Here is a 20397-nt window from a genome sequence, read left to right on the forward strand (position 1 = left end):
TTTTTTTTTTTTTTTTTAGCTTTGGAAGTTCTATGTTCATCTACTCTTCCCCTAAGTTCATTGAGCATTCCCCTAAGTTTTGAACTCTGCATCTAGTAGATTGTTTCGGTTTTGTTTAATATTTTTCTGCAGTTTTGTTCTGTTCTTTCATTTTGGACATGTTTTGTCTCCTCATTTTGGAAAGATCTCTGTGTTTGTTTCCATGTATTAGGTCGAGCTGCTACATCTCTCAGGCTTGGAAGAGTGGCCTAATGTAGTAGATGTCTAGTAGCATCCAGTGGCATAGCCTCCTGTTTACCTGAGCTGAGCATTCCAGGTGCGCCCCACCGTATGGGCTATGTATACTCTCCTGTTGTAGTTGAGCCTTGATTGCTGTTGGAATTTCAATGGGAGGGATTTAGGCCAAGTCTCATCAGTTGAAAAAACTTTCTGTGACCATTGTGGAGGATTAGCTGTGCAGGGCTCACCTGGTGGAGCAGGACTTACTTCATTGTGGTCTGGTGCCTGCTGAGTCTGCCCCTTGAGCTTATTGCTTGTGGAGGTGGTTTGGTTGGTGCTTCGACATGCTCTGAAGGTGTCCGCCAGGTGTGCTGGCTTGGGGCCTCCATGAAGTGCAGGGCAAAGTCAACCACAACCAGTGCCTGTGTTCTACCTGCGATCACCTGGCATGATCTACAAAGGGATCTGCATATGTCTGTTAATTATGCTGAGGTTGGAGTTTCTAAGGCAGGACCAAGCTATGAACCAAGGCCAGCTGCCACTATTGCCGAGCCTGGGAACACTTAGCGAGAGGTATGGCACACACTGAAGCCAGATGCTGCTTGAGTGTATGCCAGTCTGTTTATATTGAAAAGCCAGTGAAAACAGCTTGGGTGGGCCTACAAGTTGATGGTGTGGGGTCTCAGGAAATCTCCAGGGTTGGACAAGCAGTGTGAGCCAGGTAGATGGAGTTTTAGATATGGCACCTGCCTACTTGCTCTGTGGGGAAAGGACTCAGAAAAGGAACAGTGGCTTCTACCAAAACTTCTGTCTGGGAGAAAGCTTCTTCAGCTCTCATCTTAATGCCAGAGACTTCAGTTCCTCCCTGTATATCCCTGGCTGATTTCGAATTGCTCCTTCAGCACTGGGACTCAGAGGGAGTGAGTCTGAGTATGTCCATTTGTGGGCCCTTTAAGAGGAACTGCCTTGGATGCGAGCAACTATCCTTCATACTCAGCCATAATCCCCACTGGTTTTATTGCCAGAATTAATGGGGACATCTATTCCCAACCCTGGAAACCTGGGCTGGTGGGCCTAGTATGGGGCTGGGTCCCCTAGCTCCTCAAAGTTGACCTGTGCAGCTGAAATGTTCCTCACGATTTTTCTCTGCCCTGTGGGACCAGTCCATTTAACATCTTTGCACCTCCTACCAGTCTCAATGAGGCTTCTTCTTTATAACCTTAATTGTAGGACTTCTGTTCAACTAGGTGTCAGGTGGTTCTGAATGATGGTTTTTCTGTAGTTCCATACTGGAGAGAAGCCTTAGTTGTATATTTGACATGGTTGTGGGAGAATGCCGGTACCACATTTATTTTCACCACCATCTTGACCTGAAGGTTGTATGTGTGTTTTATGTAATTTCGCCATTTTATATATAGCTCATGATGTCTTCCTATCCCTGATGGATGTCTTCAGCACTGTCGTCCCTCTGGTGCCTGAACACTTACTTTCTTTTTCTTCACAGCTGCCACAAATGCATTCACAGTGTATTGCCATTTCCTTAGCAATCTGTATCATTCAAAATAGAAACAAGTCTTTCAGGTCGCAAAAAACCAACAACAACAAAAAAAGACCATGAGACTCACAGTACACTCATTTCTCTTCTGAGAAGAAACTGAGAATTTGGAGTTATCCCACAGTCATTTTGTAGTGTGCCAGGGAGGGTGAGCAAGTGTAAGCAACTTTTCTTCTCTCTTTGATATGATATTTTTGTTTTGTGCTTTCTGGGGGCTGTAGTGGTCTTGAGCTGGCTTCTGAAGTACTCTAGAAGGCAATTGGTTCAGTAATTATTGGTAACTTAACATCTCCATAGAGGAAGAATGTTTTGCTGCTTCCTATTCTGCCATCTGAAATCTTTTCTGTACATTAGAATTTAAAGAATATTTACCTGAGTGTAGTGTTTGATAATTAATTTGGTATATTTCAGCTATATCTTCTCAAGCCACCCAGGACTTGTTGCCAAAGTCAGGCATAGAAGATTCATTCCACGAAATGTTCCAGGTAAGATACCGAAGGTGTGGCATTGAGAATTTACACTTAATGAAAGTTTTGTAATGGGCAGGGGAATATGAAGAGAAAAAAGGATGTTATGAGGGATATAAGTAAATGGAGCAATTACCCATATGAAAATCTTGTTCGCAAAAGACTTTTTAGATATAAAACATATTAAAATTTTCTACTCTAAGTCACTTATATTGGCACAACAATGTGTTTCTGAACGTAAAGTCCAAAGATATTTTTTAAAAAGTACATATTCGTACATATTCTCTGAAATTAAATTTGTAATATCAGAGAAGTAAGCTAGTCTACTGTGCAGATAATCCATTGGATGATTTAATGTAGGGTTTGATTAAGTAAAATATTTCTAAAAAATCAGATTGAAAAAATGAAGATAGAAATTATAAGTATGAATTTGTAAATCCTTAACCAAGTTTGCATTATTCTTTCACAGATACATATTCTTTCTTATTCCAGAGTCTTTAATTTTTATGAGTTTATTAGGGTTTATATTCAACCATCATGGTTCAGTAGATAGCAGAATAGGTAACTGGAAACAGCTTTGCATGTGAATGTTAAATGCCATCACTAAAGGCCTTTCTGTCTCCAATGATTACCAGAGTATGCATAATGAAGAGAGAAGTCTCCAGTGCAATGAATCTTGGAAAAACATTAAACAAGAGTCAAATTCTGATAACCATCAGACAACTCAGCTTCCACAGAGAAATGATAAGTGTCCGAATGTCTTTGATAAAAGCTCAAATATTGTTATACCTCAGGATATTCATAGTGTAGAGATGACAGACAAATGTATCGAATATGCCAACTCTTTCGATCAGTCGTTAAATCTTACTGAACTTAAAAATACTGATATTGGGGAGGCGCCTTTCAGGTGTAATCAGTGTGTGAGAGTCCTTAGTCAATTATCCAATGTATATATGCATAAGAAAATCCGTGCTAGAGAGAAGCCTTACAAATGTAAAGAATGTGATAAAGTTTTTAAGTTGCATTCCCATGTTATTGAACAGCAGACACTTCATACTGGAGAGAAGCTTTATAAATGCAGAGATTGTGGCAAAACCTTTAACAAGTGCTTAAAACTTAATGAATATCAGAGGCTTCATCCTGGAGAGAAGCCTTATAAATGTAGAGAATGTGGCAAAGCCTACAAGTGGTATTCGAGCCTTACCAGTCATCAGAGAATTCATTCTGGAGAGAAGCCTTATAAATGTAGAGTATGTGGCAAAACCTTTAACGTGTTTTCAAGCCTGATTCGACATCAGAGTATTCATACTGGAGATAAGCCTTATAAATGTAGAGAATGTGGCAAAGCCTTTAACTGGTATTCAAGCCTTACTCGACATCAGAAAATTCATACTGGAGAGAAACCTTATGAATGTAGAGAATGTGGCAAAGCCTTTAACCGGTGTTCAGACCTGACTACTCATCAGAGACTTCATACTGGAGAGAAGCCTTATAAATGTGGAGAATGTGACAAAGCCTTTATCCGGAGTTCAAGCCTTACCCTTCATCAGAGAATTCATACTGGAGAGAAGCCTTATAAATGTAGAGAATGTGGCAAAGCCTTTACCAGGTGCTCAAAACTTACTGAACATCAGAGAATTCATTCTGTAGGGAGGCCTTATAAGTGTAGAGAATGTGGCAGAACTTTTAATGATTGTACAAGGCTTATGAAACATGAGAGAAACCATACTAGAGATAAGGCTTATACATGTGAAGAATGTGGCAAATCCTTTAACTGGTATTCAAGCCTGACTCGACATCAGAGAACTCACACGGGGGAGAAGCCTTATAAATGCAGAGAATGTGACAAAGCCTTTTACCGGTGTTCAGACCTAACCAACCATCATAGAATTCATACTGGAGAGAAGCCTTATAAATGTGGAGAATGTGGCAAAGCCTTTAACTGGTATTCCAGCTTTACTCAACATCAGAGAATTCATCTGGAAAGAAGTTTTATAAATGTAGAGAATGTGCCAAGGCCTTTACCCAGTGCTCAGAACTTACTTAACTTCAGAGATTTCACACTGGAGGAAGGCCTTATAAATGTAGAGAATGTAGCAGACCCTTTAAGCACTGTTCAACTCTTACCAGATATCAGAGGTCTCTTACTAGAGAGAAACCTTATAAATGTTGAGAATGTGGCAGATCCTTTATCCTCTGCTTTAACCTTACCAAACATATGAGAATGCATACCTGAGAAAAGCTTTACAAATGTAAAGAGTGTGACAAAGCCTTTAACCTCTGCTATAGCTTTACTCAGTATTGGGGAATCCAAACTGGATAGAAGCAATGCAAATGTAAATAATGTGGAAAAACCTTTAGCTGTTGCCCAAATCTCACTAAGTATATAGAATTCACACCAGAGGGAGGTGTAGAGAACATGGAAAAGCCTTCCCCCCAGTGTTGGAACCTTAGTCCATATCACATAAGTCATGCCAGACTGAAACAATACAAATAAAAAGAATGTGGCAAAATCTTTAACCATTAAACAAACCTCATTGAACTTCAGAGAGTTCTTGGTGGAGAGAAATCATGCAAATGTCAAAAATGCAGCAATGCCTGTATTTAGCATTTATATCTTAATTGATAAATGAGAATTTATACTGGAGAGAAACTTAAAAATTTAAAGAATATGGCAAACCCTTTTGCAGGACCTACAGCCTTTCTCAATATCAGAGAATGCATACTGGAGATAAATTCTATATTTGTTATAAATGAAGAAAGATTTTTGTCCAAAATACACACTTCAGAAAACCCCACAGAATTTACCCTTTAAAGTGACTTTAAAGATCTAGAAAATCTAGCAAAGTAGCTAATCAAAATTAAATCTAAAATATCAGAAAATTCACAGTAGAAAGTAATAAGTCAACACTTTCAAATATCAGTAAATCCGAATACTTATTTTAGAGAACCCAGTAAATAAAGTTATGTGGCTTTTTAGTAGGAATCAAAATACCAAGGGTATGGATGTTTGAATAGATGTAATTGCTTACACTGTATCCTTTTTTAAAAGTTATTATGATGACAGTATTTGTGATTTTTTTGAAACAAAAGTATTATTGGCTTAAAATCTTAATTCATTTCATAATTCTATAAATGATTGTAATGTGTATTTTGACTAGTGGTAATATAGTGGGTTTGTAATGCTATGTTTAGACTATGTGTGGACTTAATATATTCTCATTGATAAAATGAATGAACATAAGTGTATTAATAGTGATGTGTAATGAATGAGGTGTTAACATGCCTTGAATGTTAATGTTTCCCACCTCATTCACCGTTGTGGGTAACAATTTGTAATGCACTGGAATGATATTACTAGAAATCCTTTACCCAGGGACCTTTAACCTTATATAGTACCTACAGGGACATTATGATGGTTGCAGTAAAGATCTAGTGGAAGTATTTGTAAGAGTTTAGCTAAAATACTTTATGATGTTTCTGCATTGGCATTTGTCTTGTGTAGCTAAGGAGCCTTGACTTGAACTCCATTCTCCCTCCAGTGCACACACTAGACACCAACTTACAGTGTCACAATTAAATGTGTAAGGTTTTGATATGACTTCTCAAGAAGCCCTTGAGCACTATAGAGTGTTGTGTACCTCAGGGTCTTTATTTTGTATGCCGTATATATAAGATTGCTGAAGAGTTTACCAAAACCTTGCTGATTTTCCTTTGAATATAACAATCTGGACCTCAATTGAGAACCCCAGGGCACTCCACATGGTGTTTCTAACAAAGGCATGCACTCTGGGTCCTGCCTCCCTCTGCCTGCATCCTGTCTTGGCGTCCCTGTGTAGCCCCCTGCAGGCGTATTGTGTATTTCCTCCAGGCCTATGAGTTATAAACTGGTTTTTGCCAGTTTACCTTGGGGTCTTCTGAGTTACTGCTGGTTACCATTCAGTACCAGTGAGCTTTGCTTAACAAATGCTAATTTAACAAATCTAAAAAAGTATGATTAGAAGCCCTATTTTTGGAATTCTGCATCATGATTACATTTTAGCCTATATATATTTTTCACACTTCCTTTTTCTGAGCCTATATAACAGATTTGCATGGTTTTGATATGTACTGCATGTAATATGTAAGTATAGTAACAAAGATGTGACTTAGGAATAAGAGGATTAATGAGGAAGAAGTGGGTGTATATGTGTGTACACATATCTTTAGAAAAAAAGGATCTAAATTAGTAATTTAAAAATATTTGTTGATTTACTAGCAAGCTAGAAATCTTACAGGTTTATAATGTGAATCATCTTCTATACATTACAGTGAATTTCTCCCAAATCTGATGATTCTTGGTCTGAGAATCTCCCACTACAGTTCTGTCTGTTTACATTTCTGTGTCTCATGTAAGATCTAACGTATGTTTTCCTTGTTCCATAGTGGATGAAATGTTGCTTATATGTCGTGCTTGGAGATTTTAAGAATGGCTTTCATTGACTTCAATGGTGTACAGAAATATCCTGAAAATGGTAATAATTGGATAATGAGCAAATGAAGTCGTAGTTTGTTTAATACACTTTATTTCATTCTTTCTATTAAAGAGAAACTATGTAAGTGGACATTCCTTTGGTTATTGTTTTTTACTTATTATGTCACCAAAGTTATTCACTCTTTTCTGCCAGTTTTTTTTAAAAAAAATATATATATATTTTATTGATTTTTTACAGAGAGGAAGGGAGAGGGATAGAGAGTTTGAAACATCGATGAGAGAGAAACATCGATCAGCTGCCTCTTGCACACCCCCTCCTGGGGTTGTGCCCGCAACCAAGGTACATGCCCTTGACCGGAATCGAACCTGGGACCCTTCAGTCCGCAGGCCGACGCTCTATCCACTGAGCCAAACCGGTTAGGGCCTGCCAGTTTGTTTAGTTGAAAACTTGGTAATGTCCCAAATCATGGTATTGTTTTGATAGTTATATGAAGGGAATAAGCACTTAGGACACTACTTGGTGTGTAAAGATACTCCATAATTAGGAGGAAAATATTCCAGTGGGAGTGATGTAGTTTTAAGTAAATGGAAAATATTCAGTATGAAAAATTGATATGAATTAAACATGTGGAGGGGATACCTGTTTCCAGGCTGCAAAACTGACTCTAAAATTATTAAGATAAATTGTGTTTCTTTCATTTCTTAATTATCTCCAGTTCCTTTATTTCTTTTTATTCTCAGTTACATGGACATCAGAGCCATTGTCCTTTGAAGTGCTATGGCTATACCATCTCAATACTCTCCCCATCCCACATCATCCTTGCTGATCATTGTAGGTACTGATCAGTAGTTTAGAATTTATATAGTGGTGTGAGAAGCATCAGAATGTGTTGAAAAATTTGGATTATATGTTTTATGAAAAAGAGAGCTCACAACTCACAATTTCATGATGAAGCCTTTCTTTCTGAATGTGAATACTGAATACTGGAAACCATCAGAGTAGCAAGTGTGTATTTGAAAATGGGAATGATCTTCCTGGTTTCAATATTTGTTAGAATCCTGAAGAATTTTTATTTACTGAAACATCATTATCATCTCCTTTACTGCAGTGGAACCCAGACAAATTCATCTGAATATAGCCAACCGTTGATCATTCTTTTTTAAAAAAATATATGGTTTTATTGATTTTTAGAGAGGGAGAGGGATAGAGAGATAGAAACAGAAATGAAAGAGAAATATTGATCAGCTGCTCCTTCACACCCTACACTGGGGATCGAGCCCACAACCTGGGCATGCTCCCTGACCAGGTATCGAACCCATGACCTCTTGGTGCATGGGATGATGCTCAACCAACTGAGCCATACTAACTGGGCTGTTGATCATTCTTTCTAGGCATTCCAGAAACCATGGTAGCTTTTGATTTGAAATATTTTCTTCATGATTTTGGGTGCAAACTTATTATGTATGTTCACAGCATGGCCATAATTGTGTCTGTTTGCACATATGCCCATTGAGTATCTTCCAGTCCACCACCATGGGCCCAGGATTTCTAGCTGGGCAGAGCTTATAGTAAAAACCCAGTGTCCTGTACTGGATCTTGCACGTGCTGGTTAATATGAGAGTTTATGTGCATATGTTGGCTCAGAAGAACAACACAAATATCACATAAAGTATAGATACTGGATATTGTCCTGTACTTCCTGACAAGCTATATGCTTACTTTATGTAGCATTCATGTCTACTACTGAAGTTTTGTGTTGAGAACTTACTATCTGGGGAGTTGTTCCACCATTTTTATTCTGTACAGCCCAAAGCACAGGGCTGAACACATTCATAGGAACAGTATCTTAGCTAGATGGGTGTTGCTCCGTTTTCTGGTATAAAGGTGAGGAATTCTGAGGAGGTCTAGCAATGCAAATGACAGATAAATCAATTTTTTCTATTCAGCTAGTCATTGCAAAAACAATGAAGCATTCATGGTGCTTACTGTGCAGGAACTTACAGTCTAGAGCAGCCGTGGGCAAACTACGGCCCACGGGCCAGATACGGCCCGTTTGAAATGAATAAAACTAAAAAAGAAAAAGACCGTACCCTTTTATGTAATGATGTTTACTTTGAATTTATATTAGTTCACACAAATACTCCATCCATGCTTTTGTTCTGGCCCTCCGGTCCAGTTTAAGAACCCATTGTGGCCCTCGAGTCAAAAAGTTTGCCCACCCCTGGTCTAGAGCAAATGACTAAATGGTTGAATTCAGGATGTGGGGTCAGTGCCAGGAAGAGGTGGTCCCCTGGAGTCTGGCTTATTTTTGGTCAATTTCCTTTTCCTATTATGGGAGATCTGATGTCACTTTTTGAAAGGCTATCAACAGGAAGAAGAGGTGTGTTTATTTTTAGTAGTAGTATTCATATTTCTATTTCTTTTACATAGTTAAATACAAAATAGTTTCAAATACAATAGTCTCAAAAACCCCTCTATGTGTATTCATGAAATTGTATGTTATGCTTTAAAATACACTATTAGTGCCACACTGGCATGGCTCAGTGGTTGTGCGTCGACCTATGAACCCAAAAGTTCACGGTTCGATTTCTGGTCTGGGCACATGCCCGGGTTGCGGGCTTGATCCCCAGTGTGGGGTGTGTAGAAGGCAGCCAATCAATGATTCTTTCTCATCATTGATGTTTCTATCTCTCTCTCCCTCTTCCTTTCTCTCTGAAATCAATAAAAAAAATTTAAAAAATGTTAATACACTATTAGGTTGAACAGAATAAAATAATACAAACCATAAAAGTTAAGTTTTTTGTGTGCAGGCCTAGGAAAGCCAAAGCTGAAAATAAGAAGCAAGAAGGGAAGTGGAGGACCCACTGTCTGCCTCACAGGTGCCCATAGCCATCCCTTCTGGGTTTTGTCCAGGTCCACAGGCATGTGGCATTTTATACAACAATAAAGAACTCTCAGAAAGAGAAACTAAAAAAAATCAATCCCATTTACCATTGCAATAAATAAATAAATAAAGTATCTAGGAATGATCTTAACCAAGGAGTTAAAAAGCCTCTACTTGGAAAACTATAGGACATTGGAAAAAGAAATTGAGGAAGAAAAAAAGTGGAAGCATATACCGTTTCATGGATTTTAAGAGTTAACATCATTAAAATGTCCATACTACCCAAAAGTAATTTCTAGATTCAACACAATATGTATTAAAATACAAACGGCAGAGTTCACAGATCTGGAACAAATTCCAAAAATTCATAGCATATGGAACCAAAAAAGACTCCATATAGCCTTAGCTATCTTGAGAAAATAGAACACAGTTAGATGAATCACCACATGGGATATCGAACTATACTACAAAGCCATTGTCATAAAAAAAGCCTGGTAATGGCACAAGAACAGGCATATACAGTAATGAAAAAGAACAGACACCCCAGAAAATAACCACACCATATAGTTAATTTGACTAATGAGGTGAGAGCATACAGGGAGTAGAGACAGTCTCTTTAATAAATGGTTTTGGGAAAATTGGATGGTACATGCAAAAAAAAATGCAATGACCATCAAATTATATCATACACAAGAATAAACTGAAAATGAATAAAATATTTTAATGTAAGCCACACAACCAGAAAAATCCTAAAAGAGAACAGAGGCCATAATATCTCAGACCTCTCACCAAGCAGTATTTTTGCTGATACATCTCTTAGGTTAGGGAAACAAAGGAAAAATATATGAATGGGACTATATCAAACTAAAAAGCTTCTGCACAGCAAAATAAACCATTAGTGTGTGAAAAGGGAACCCACTGTAGGGGAGAGCATATTCTTCAATGATACATCTGGAAAGGGGTTAATTTCCAAAACATATAAAGAACTTACACAACTCAACACCATGAAGACAACCCAAATAAAAATTTGAGCAAAGGTCCTGGATAGACACTTCTTCAAAGAGAACATACAGATGACCAATGGACATAGGAAAAAAAATGATTAACATCAGTAATCTTCAGAGAAATGCAAATTAAAACAACAATGAGGTATCACCTCTCACCTGCCAGAATTGCTATGCAACAATAAATCAACAAACAAGTGCTGATGAGGATGTGGAGAAAAAGGAACCCTAGTTCACTGCTGGTGGGAATGCAGACTGGTGCAGCCACTGTGGAAAACAGTATGGAGTTTTCTTAAATAATTAAAAATGGAACTGCCTTACCACCCAGCCATCCCACTTATGGGAATATACCCTTAGAATCTTAAAACACCATCAAAAGAATATTTGCACCTCTGTGTTCATAGCAGCATTATTTCCAATAGCTAAGATCTAGAAACAGCCCAAGTGCCCATCATTAGATGAGTGGGTAAAAAATCCTGCGGTACATTTATACCATTGAATACTATGCAGCAGTAAAATATAAGGCTCTCTTACCTTTTGGGACAGCATGGAGGAATCTGGAGGTTATTATGCTAAGCGAAATTAGGCAGTCAGAGAGTGACAAATATAACATGATCTCACTCATGTGCAATCTACTGAACAAAGTAAGTCTTGGAGACATGGCTACATGAAACACAGACTGACAGATGGCAGATGGGAGGGTGTTAGGAGGGATGAGATTAATCAATGAGCATATATGAATAGTCCATAGACACAGAAAATAATGTATTGAAGGCCTGGAGTTGGGCAGGAGATGGGTTGAGGGTGGCAAAGGGGGAAATCTATAATACTTTCAAAAATAAAGATAAGTTTAATAAATAAATATATGAAGAACAGAATTGAACTTCTGTGTGCTCATAGGCATGTGAGGCTGCTTTGTCGAGGACAGTAATCTGAAAATTGCCATGGCAAAGCAAATTCTTGGTCTGAGAGCCGTTTTTGAAGGCAGCGGAACTAAAACTTATTCTGTTAAGCTTTCCAAGCTTCATTAGGCAGAGGGGCCAATGAGTGCTGAAACCGCCATATTAGAATGAAGTATAAAATCAGATTCAGGAGACATCACAGGGGCCACTCCAAGAAAGGAGCTGATGGGTGCCTTATGTGTTTATATTACACATGGTGATTCTGGGGCGGGGCGGGGGGGGGGGGTAGTCCCTGATTCCCCATCTGTTGTTAGGTCATCTGTATTGTTGGAAGTGCCAGACTCAAGTCTGAGAAGTTCTCCAGGTGTGCATGTGTGAAGGTTTTGGCAAAAGGAAAAGGAATTACTGTTTGAGGGTATACAGCCTGGAAGTAACAATGCCAGTATGAGGGAGGACTGATCCATGCTACGCATCCTGCTCCCAGCTCGGCTGAACTCTGAACTTTGGGACATGGGCTTGGTTGAGATGGGAGTCAGTGCTGGTGAAGGGAGAGCATGTGACGGCAGGATTTGGATTTGCCCCTGGGTGGGGCCCTTGTGGGTCAGACGTGCTCATGTCCAGCTTTTGGAGGGGTCTCTAATGGTGCCGGCACTGTGGTGAGTTATAAAAAGAGTATGTCTGGTCAAGGAGGGCAGGGTGTATTGTGGGCCTGGACGAATGAGGGGCCAAAGGAGGCGTGAAATCTCTCTGTCCTTAGGCCACTCTGTCCTTGGGGAAACACAAAGGTGACAGATGAGAAAAGGGCTCTAAAATTAAATGTGTGGACGTGGGGAACATGGTGGAATTTTAGGCTCTAGTGCATTTGCAAGAACCATTTGCAATTATTCACCTGCAGTGAGAATGTTTAATCATGGTGGTACACAACCTCATATCCCAGGAGCACCCAAATGACCATGTCTGCACAAGTAAACAATCCACATTCCACGGTGCATGTGAGAGCAGGAGACAGAAACCTTTCACTCTGTCACTGTATAAAGAGGCAGTGTTTCAATAGGGTGTTTTATTCATAATCACCATCAGACCTGTGTTTTAGGCATGCAGTACATCTTCTAGAGGTATGAAAGCATAATCTTTATTACTGTTGATTAAGAATGCAGTTTCATTAATAGTTGGTCTGATACAATGGCATTTGTGTGACTATTGAACCAAGTACAGACTTAAAAATTTTTTTTTAAATAGCCCTGGCTGTTTTGGCTCAGTGGATAAAAAAAAATCCAGTTCTTTCATTGATATAAAAGAACCTCTTTCTTTACAATCGTAGAGTACCTACTATGTACTATCATTATTCTATGGACATTTTTATGAAGAGACAGTCCTTTCCCCACTGTATGCTCCTATATGTTCTTGGATCCTGTGTTGTGTACAGCTTTCTCCATCTGGTTTGGTTGGTATGACAGGTGCAGGGAGCAGGATTTGAGACTTTTCTTGCTGTTTCCCTCTGTTTTGTTTTTAGTTTTTTTATTAACTTAATTTTACTGGAAGAAGCCACTGTTGAGTGGCTAGCACTCAAGGGCTCCTGGGCTCCTGACAGCCCCTAACCAGGGCTTCCCACAGCCTGGATTCCTGTATACACACACACACACACACACACACACACACACACACAAATACACTAGAGACCCGATGCACAAAATTCATGCAAGGGGCTTGGCCCTTGCTGCTGTGGCGGTTTGCCTTGACCCTCACAGCCCTGGCTTTGTCTGGAATGATGTCCAGAAGGATTTCCAGAAGGTCGTTTGGCTGTCTGGTATAATTAGCATATTAAGCTTTTATTATCTATATTAATAAAAGGGAAACATGCAAATTGACCATCCCTCCGCTATGCCCACCAGCCAATCAGGGTGAGTATGCAAATTAACCAAACAAAGATGGAAGTTAATTTGCATGCACAGGCATGGAGCAAAGACTGAAGGCTCCTGCCCCAGCAAAGACTGAAGACTGAAGATTGAAGATGCTTGGCTTCTCCGCTGCACCCGGTGTCAAGCGCCCCAGAGGTGATGGCGGCTGCAGGCTCCAGGACCATCACTGCAGGGCGAGAGTAGAGTGGGTGGCTTGGAGAACTTTGCAGAGTGGAAGGCTGCCAGAAGGAGAGCAGAACGAGAGGGCTGGCGGCTTGGAATTAATTCACAGAAGAAAAAAAAAGATCATGGAAAAGAAATAGGTGTGACCTGTTTAGATTAAAGTAATCAGGTACACCTTCTCAGTGATGGTGATGATAACATGTGAGATAGAACAGAGTGTGAAACTTCCTGGGGTCAGAAGCAGCATGTGGCCTCCAAGGGTGTAAGGAGTCCAGTGAGTGAGAGCAGCCAGGGAGTGGGACATGGGTGGGAAATTAGGTGAAAGAGGGAGCAGAGGCCAGATGTCCACCATAGTTTATTCAGATAAATCTTAAAATAATTACTTTGGCATGCCCAGCCTACATGGCTCAGTGATTGAGCATGGACCTATATACAAGGAGATTGAGGTTCAATTCCCTGTCAGGGCACATGCACGGGTTGATCCCTGGTAGGAGGCATGTGCCGGAGGCAGCTGATCAATGATTCTCTCTCATCATTGATGTTTCCAGCTCTCTCTCCCTCTCCCTTCCCCTCTGAAATCAATAAAAAAAATATTTTTAAAAAATTACCTTGCAGCCTGAGTTTTCCCTAAGTCATGTTTAGTTATGTTAACCATTATCACTCCAGGATTAAGCAGTGTCTGTGAATGGGTTTAACCAGCATTCCACCCAGGTGAACACTATAATTTGGTGATAAGAATGTAGTTACGATAGGTCGTAGTAATCTACATGACCCTTGATGTTCGCTAAGGTATGCCAGAACATTGTACTAGGGCTAAACAGTGTACTTTGCACTTACAAAGAAAGTGTTTTCATAATATTTTTTCAGAAAAATGATGTTTATTAGTGTAAGTTGTGAATTTAATAATCCTATACTTTAATAATCCTATACTTTTTAATAATCCTATACTTTGTTTTCTACGTGTACACACACACACACACACACACACACACACACATAAAATTGTTATGTGGGTATAAATGAATTGATGGAAGATAAATTAAGATTACGTATGTCATTACCTAGCCCAGTCCTGGACTTATATTTAGTAAATATTAGTTTATTTCCTTCATCTTTTACATGTCAGGCACTGCATTAGACACTTTATTTGTATCTTACATAAGACAGTAAATTTATTTTATTTTGCCTTCATCCACATAAGAATGGGGGATATAAAATTATTCTCAAGTCTCACAAGTAACATTATTTTATACTATAAAGGGAAATGTCTAAAATACCCTGGAAATGTAAGCCAAAATGAAATACATAGCAAGAAGATTTTATAACTTTCTATAGGAACGCTATGAACAAATGTATGCCAGTAATATAGATGACTTCCACAATTGGTGTAAATTATTATACACAGTGGGGCAAAAGTAGGCTTACAGTGGTTCATATGGAAAAAGACATGCAGGCTATGATTATTAAAATAGCTTTATTAACTCTGTTTTGCATATTCACAACCATAAATCTACTTTTGCCCCACCCTATACATAGGAGGTTTTTACAACAGCCTGGTAACACAGCCAGTTTTTCCCTACCTACAACCTCTTGCCTATCACCTGAGGCAAGGGTGCTCAATCTTGGCTGCTTATGAGGATCACCTGGAGAGCTCTTAAAGTCTCCATGACCAGGCGTCTTCTGAGATCAAACAAACTCAATCTCAGGGGCAGGAGCCTGGCATGTCTGTCTTGAAAGCTCCCTGGGTGGTTTCAGTTGGGCTGGCAAAGTTGAGAATCACTGTGCTAGGGTCCTCCATGTAGCAATAGAGGGCTATCTTCAAAAATGCATGCACTTGGCTTTTCAAAAAATGTCTGTCCCTCTTCAAATCCTACTCTGCTTTCAAGTCTTCAAAGAATTGGTGGCTGCATTGTGAAGCCTTCCCATTTGACATAGCCTTTGATATTCAATCTGCTCTTGTTATGCCCAGATTTCAGGATCCCCAATAGACCACCAGGGAGCCAGCTGAGTCCGATGCAAGACGCAAAAGAGTCTTTATTCGAGTTAACTCGGACTCCCCGTCTACCCCATTCGCCGACACAGTGGCAGGAAGCAGAGAGTGAGTCAGCTCTGTGGGGAGAGGGCTTTTATAGTAAGGGGAGTAGAGAGGACTGTGGGCCCTGCTGATTGGCCAGGAGCAAGTCGGTGTCTTGTTACACAGGATGTGGTCGTATCTATGGCGCGCACTTCCCTTGATTATCATTGGTTAGTTTAAAGAAATCCTAGGTGTGGCTAGCAGTCTTGGGCTTCTTCCGGGAAGAAGCTCATTGCTGAGCACATGGCTCTGCCCCAAAATGGAGGATTCGGGGCAAGATGGAGGGCGCAGCCCTCGCCCTTTCACTCTGTGCATAGCTTTATTATAGCTCACACAGAAATAGTCATTCCTAATGGGAGGAAAAATGAAATATTAAACTGAAGGCAAGTTCCTTGAGGGCAGGGAGACGGATAGATGATAGATAGGTAGATAGATAGAGGTATCCTATATAATAAAACCCTAATATGCAAATCAACCAGATGACAGAATGACTGGTTGCTATGGGTGGGTCCTAAGCTGGAAGGTGGACATCTCCTGAGGGGTCCTGGACTGACAGAGGGTGCAGGCCAGGCTGAGGAACCTCCCCCCCCCAGCCCCCAGTGCACAACATTTGTGCACCGGGCCTCTAGTACTATATAATAAAAGCCTAATATGCTAAGTATACGGTTGTCCAATCAGCTGTTCAAACAATCAAAGTGTAATATGCTAATGATATGCTAAGGCCACTCAACCGCTCTTTATGACATGCACTGACCACCAGGGGGCAGATGCTCCAACCAGTAGGTCAGTTTGCTGCTGGGGTCCTGCCAATCGGGACTGAACGAGACAGGACAGGCATGCCCTAGAGCAGCCGTGGGCAAACTACGGCCCTCGGGCCAGATCCGGCCTGTTTGAAATGAATAAAACTAAAAAAAAAAAGACCGTACCCTTTTATGTAATGATGTTTACTTTGAATTTATATTAGTTCACACAAACACTCCATCCATGCTTTTGTTCCGGCCCTCCAGTCCAGTTTAAGAACCCATTGTGGCCCTCGAGTCTAAAAGTTTGCCCACCCCTGCCCTAGAGCCTTCCCGCAGTTCCTCTCCAGCTGGCCAACCTCCCGAGTCCCTCCCTGGCCCCAATTGTGCACTGGTGGGGTCCCTTGCCCTGGCCTGCACCCTCTCGCAATCCAGGACCCCTTGGGGAATGTCAGAGAGCCTATTTCAGCCTGATCCCACAGGCCAGGCTGAGGGACCCCACTGGTGCATGAATTCATGCACCGGGCCTCTAGTTTCATTCATATATATATATATATATAATTTCAGAGAGGAAGGTGGGGGGTCAATTGGGGGAAACGGAGACATATGTAAAGCTTTAGATAATAAATTTTTTAAAAAGTTCACATCTTTTAAAAATAAGAGAGAGAGGAAGGGACAGGGAGAGAGAGATAGAAACATCAATGATGAGAGAGAATCATCAATTGGCTGCCTCCTGCAGGCCCCACTCTGGGGATCAAGCCCTCACCTGCACATGTGCCCTGACTGGGAATTGAACCGTGACCTCCTGGCTTATAGGCCCATGCTCAACCACTGAGCCACACCAGTCGGACCTGTGGACGTACATTTTAAATTATCTTGGGTATATGGGTGGAATTGTGTCATAACGATAAGTTAATTTTATTTTTTTTGAGGACTTGTCAAGCTCTTCTCTAAAGCAGCCACATCATTTTATATTTTCACCTGCAATGCACAAGGGTTTTAATTTCTCAACTTTTTCGTGGCATCTCATGGTTTTGATTTGCGTTCTTTAATGACTAATAATAGTAAGCATTTTTTCTCATTTGGTGTTTGTTCACTGGTATATCTTGTCTTGATAATTGTCTATTCATTTGTTACATATGTATTTATATTAGGTAATTTATCTTTTTTGGCTTGTTTTAAGTATTCTTTGTTTAGGTAAATTTAATACAATTTCCCCCTATGTTGTAGATTGTCTTTTCACTTTCTTGATAGTGTCCTTTGATACACAACTTTTAAATTTTAACAAAATTTTATTCTGGGAAGGGTTGAGTGAGCTTTTTGTTTAGTATCTAAGAATGCATTGCCCAATCTAATGTTAGGATAATTTATACCTATGATTTCTGGTGCATATTATAAGTATAATCAAGTCAGGAAATCTATCAAAATGGCTCCTTAGTTTCACAGCATGAAATAATCCTTCCTAGTATCAGCACTAACATTTACAATAAAGATGGGAAAGTTTTGATCCACTCTTCAGTAATAAACAAATATCACAGTTATAAATATTGGAGAACATTTTTACAAATATAATGACTTTGGAAGGTGTTTAGGAAGGATGAATCTTCACTAAGCATGAGAATTTCCTACTATGGAAAGATGCCTTAAAATATACTGAACTGGGCCCTGGCTGGTTTTGCTTGTGGTTAGAGCGTGGGCCAGTGGACTAAAGGGTGGAAGGTTCAATTCTGGTCTAGAGCACCTACCTTGGTTTTGGAATCAATCCTGGGCCCAGTCGGGTGCCTACAGGAGGCAAACCATTGATTTCTTTCTCTTACATTGATGTTTTTGTCTTTTTGTCTTTCACCTTTTCTTCCACTCCCTCTAAAAATCAATGGAGAAAATATCCTTGGTTGATGATTAACCGGAAAAAAAAAAAGAAGAAAAATAAATAATGAATTGGACCCTGGCTGGTGTGACTCTGTTGGTTGGGTGTCATCCTTACACTGAAGGGTTGCTGGTTTGAATCCCAACCAGGGCACATGCCTGGGTTGCTGGCTAGAACCCAGTAGGGGGTGTGCAAGAGGTAGCCAATCCATGCTTCCTTCTCACATCGATGTTTCTCTCCCCATCTCCCTTTCCTGCTCAGAAAAATCAATAAAAATATTTTTTTAAATAATGAATTGGGAAATGTATTTTTCCAAAGGTTGAACATTACTGAAGTTCAGTAAGTATCTAAAAGAATGCCTAAAAATAATGTGGCAAAATTCTTATACAAATTTCAATACTTGGGGATCATCATGATATTAAGTTTGGAATAAAATCTTACAACTTTTATGAGTCATGATGTTCAAACCTTACAAAATATTAGGTAAGTCAAATGTAATAAATGTTGAAAGAGTATAACAAACGCATAACCTTGGGAAACATCACATAATGTATATGGGCAGTGACACCTTTAAATTTATTATATGTTAAAGGAATTTTTATCCAAAATGCCTTTATCTCATCAAAAATTCTTATTCGCAAGAAATGTTGCACATGTAGGGATTTGAGAGAAACATGCATTTCATGATGGCTATTATTTCATATATATCCTATATAATAAAAGGCTAATATGCAAATCAACCAAATGGCAGAACGACCGGTTGCTATGACGCACACTGACAGTGCACTCCCACAGGGGGAGCGCCACTCAGCCAGAAGCCAGGCCCATGGCTGGCGAGTGCAGCGGCAGTGGCAGGAGCCCCTCCCGCCTCCGAGGCAGTGCTAAGGATGTCCAACTGACGGCTTAGACCCACTCCCCACGTGGGAGTGGGCCTAAGCTGTCAGTCAGACATCCCCCTGAGGGCTCCCAGACTGTGAGAGGGCACAGGCTGAGCTGAGAGACCCCCCTCAAGTGCATGAATTTCGTGCACTGGGCCCCTAATATATATATATATATATATATTCCCTTAAAGTCTATTGAAAGTTTAAGAGACCTTTGGAAGTTTGATAAGATTGCTTAATTTTCTGTAGGGTTCATCTAAAAGAGGATAGACGTTTCTACCAAATGCCCTTAGAAATATTGCAGAAATATTCTACAGATGAAAACAAATTCAAGTGTCTACTAGAAAGGTATATATACTTCACTGGGGTTTATTATCCACATTAACAGAACCTCATGAATAGAAAACAAACACGAAAAGCTAAAGTATAAAAAATAGATAAAAATACTCTTTCTAGTTGCTCTTGGATAAATATAAATTTGAGATTACATTATATATAGAAATCAATGTCAAATGAATTACAATAACACAGAAGTCTATCTCAACATAGGAATTTGAGTTTATCATTCACCTTGTGTTGACTATGTAAATAATAATATAATTTATATCTATTTGTAAAATTTATTGCTGTATTTTTAAAGAAAAATACTCACTTAGATGGTGACTTAAATTACCACATGCTTCCTCCCTCCAGGTCTCGTCCTTATAAAATTCTGTAAAACTGAGCACAGGACAGCACAGGCTGAGTGGGGACCAGTAATGGAAATGGTGTCCTGATAAATGTTGGTATGTGCTGGCATATCTTTCAAAGGTAGAATTTTGAATTTCATACAGGTAGAATTTTTAATTTTACATTCAAGTTCGCATCGTCTGCACAGACTCCTTGCTTCATGAAATTGCTTATTCGGATGGTTCCTCCATCCAATGATCGTTCCCCCACAACTCGCTATGGAAGTCCAGGTTCCCAGAACCCAGAGCGGGAGTTCAGCCGCATCTCTACCAAGGCGCGCAGGTGTGTCCACTAGCGGTTTTGAGTAAATCCGTTGTCAACCTGTTAAAAAAAAAAAAGAGGGAGAGATTCATTTTAGCTTCCAACATAAGTGGCCCACGGGACTCTAAGTAAATTTTACATTAAACTGTTTGAAACATCTACTTAAAGTGGGCAGGGAATAGCCCTGCTTCACAGGCCAAAAAGACTTTGAACACATGGAGGCGGGGCCCAGCCATAACCCCCGCGGCGCGGAGCCTG

At 39.9% G+C, this 20397-nt stretch overlaps 1 protein-coding gene and 1 pseudogene across 1 annotated transcript in view; both read left to right on the forward strand.

Annotated features, from left to right (window-relative positions):
* LOC102255918 overlaps window positions 1-4374 on the forward strand; it is a 100197-nt pseudogene extending 95823 nt beyond the window's left edge.
* Window positions 4375-4466: 92 nt separating this feature from the next.
* The window catches only part of LOC102256825 (zinc finger protein 501-like), a 34226-nt gene continuing 18295 nt past the window's right edge, over window positions 4467-20397 (forward strand). The window contains exons 1-2 of the mRNA XM_014546541.1: window positions 4467-6755; window positions 7457-7547. Coding sequence (XP_014402027.1) covers window positions 6729-6755; window positions 7457-7547 — 118 coding nt within the window. The 5' untranslated portion in view covers window positions 4467-6728. The remainder of the gene's footprint in view (window positions 6756-7456; window positions 7548-20397) is intronic.

The sequence above is a fragment of the Myotis brandtii genome, unplaced genomic scaffold, assembly GCF_000412655.1.
Source record: "Myotis brandtii unplaced genomic scaffold, ASM41265v1 scaffold450, whole genome shotgun sequence".
Classification (NCBI taxonomy): Eukaryota; Metazoa; Chordata; class Mammalia; order Chiroptera; family Vespertilionidae; genus Myotis; species Myotis brandtii.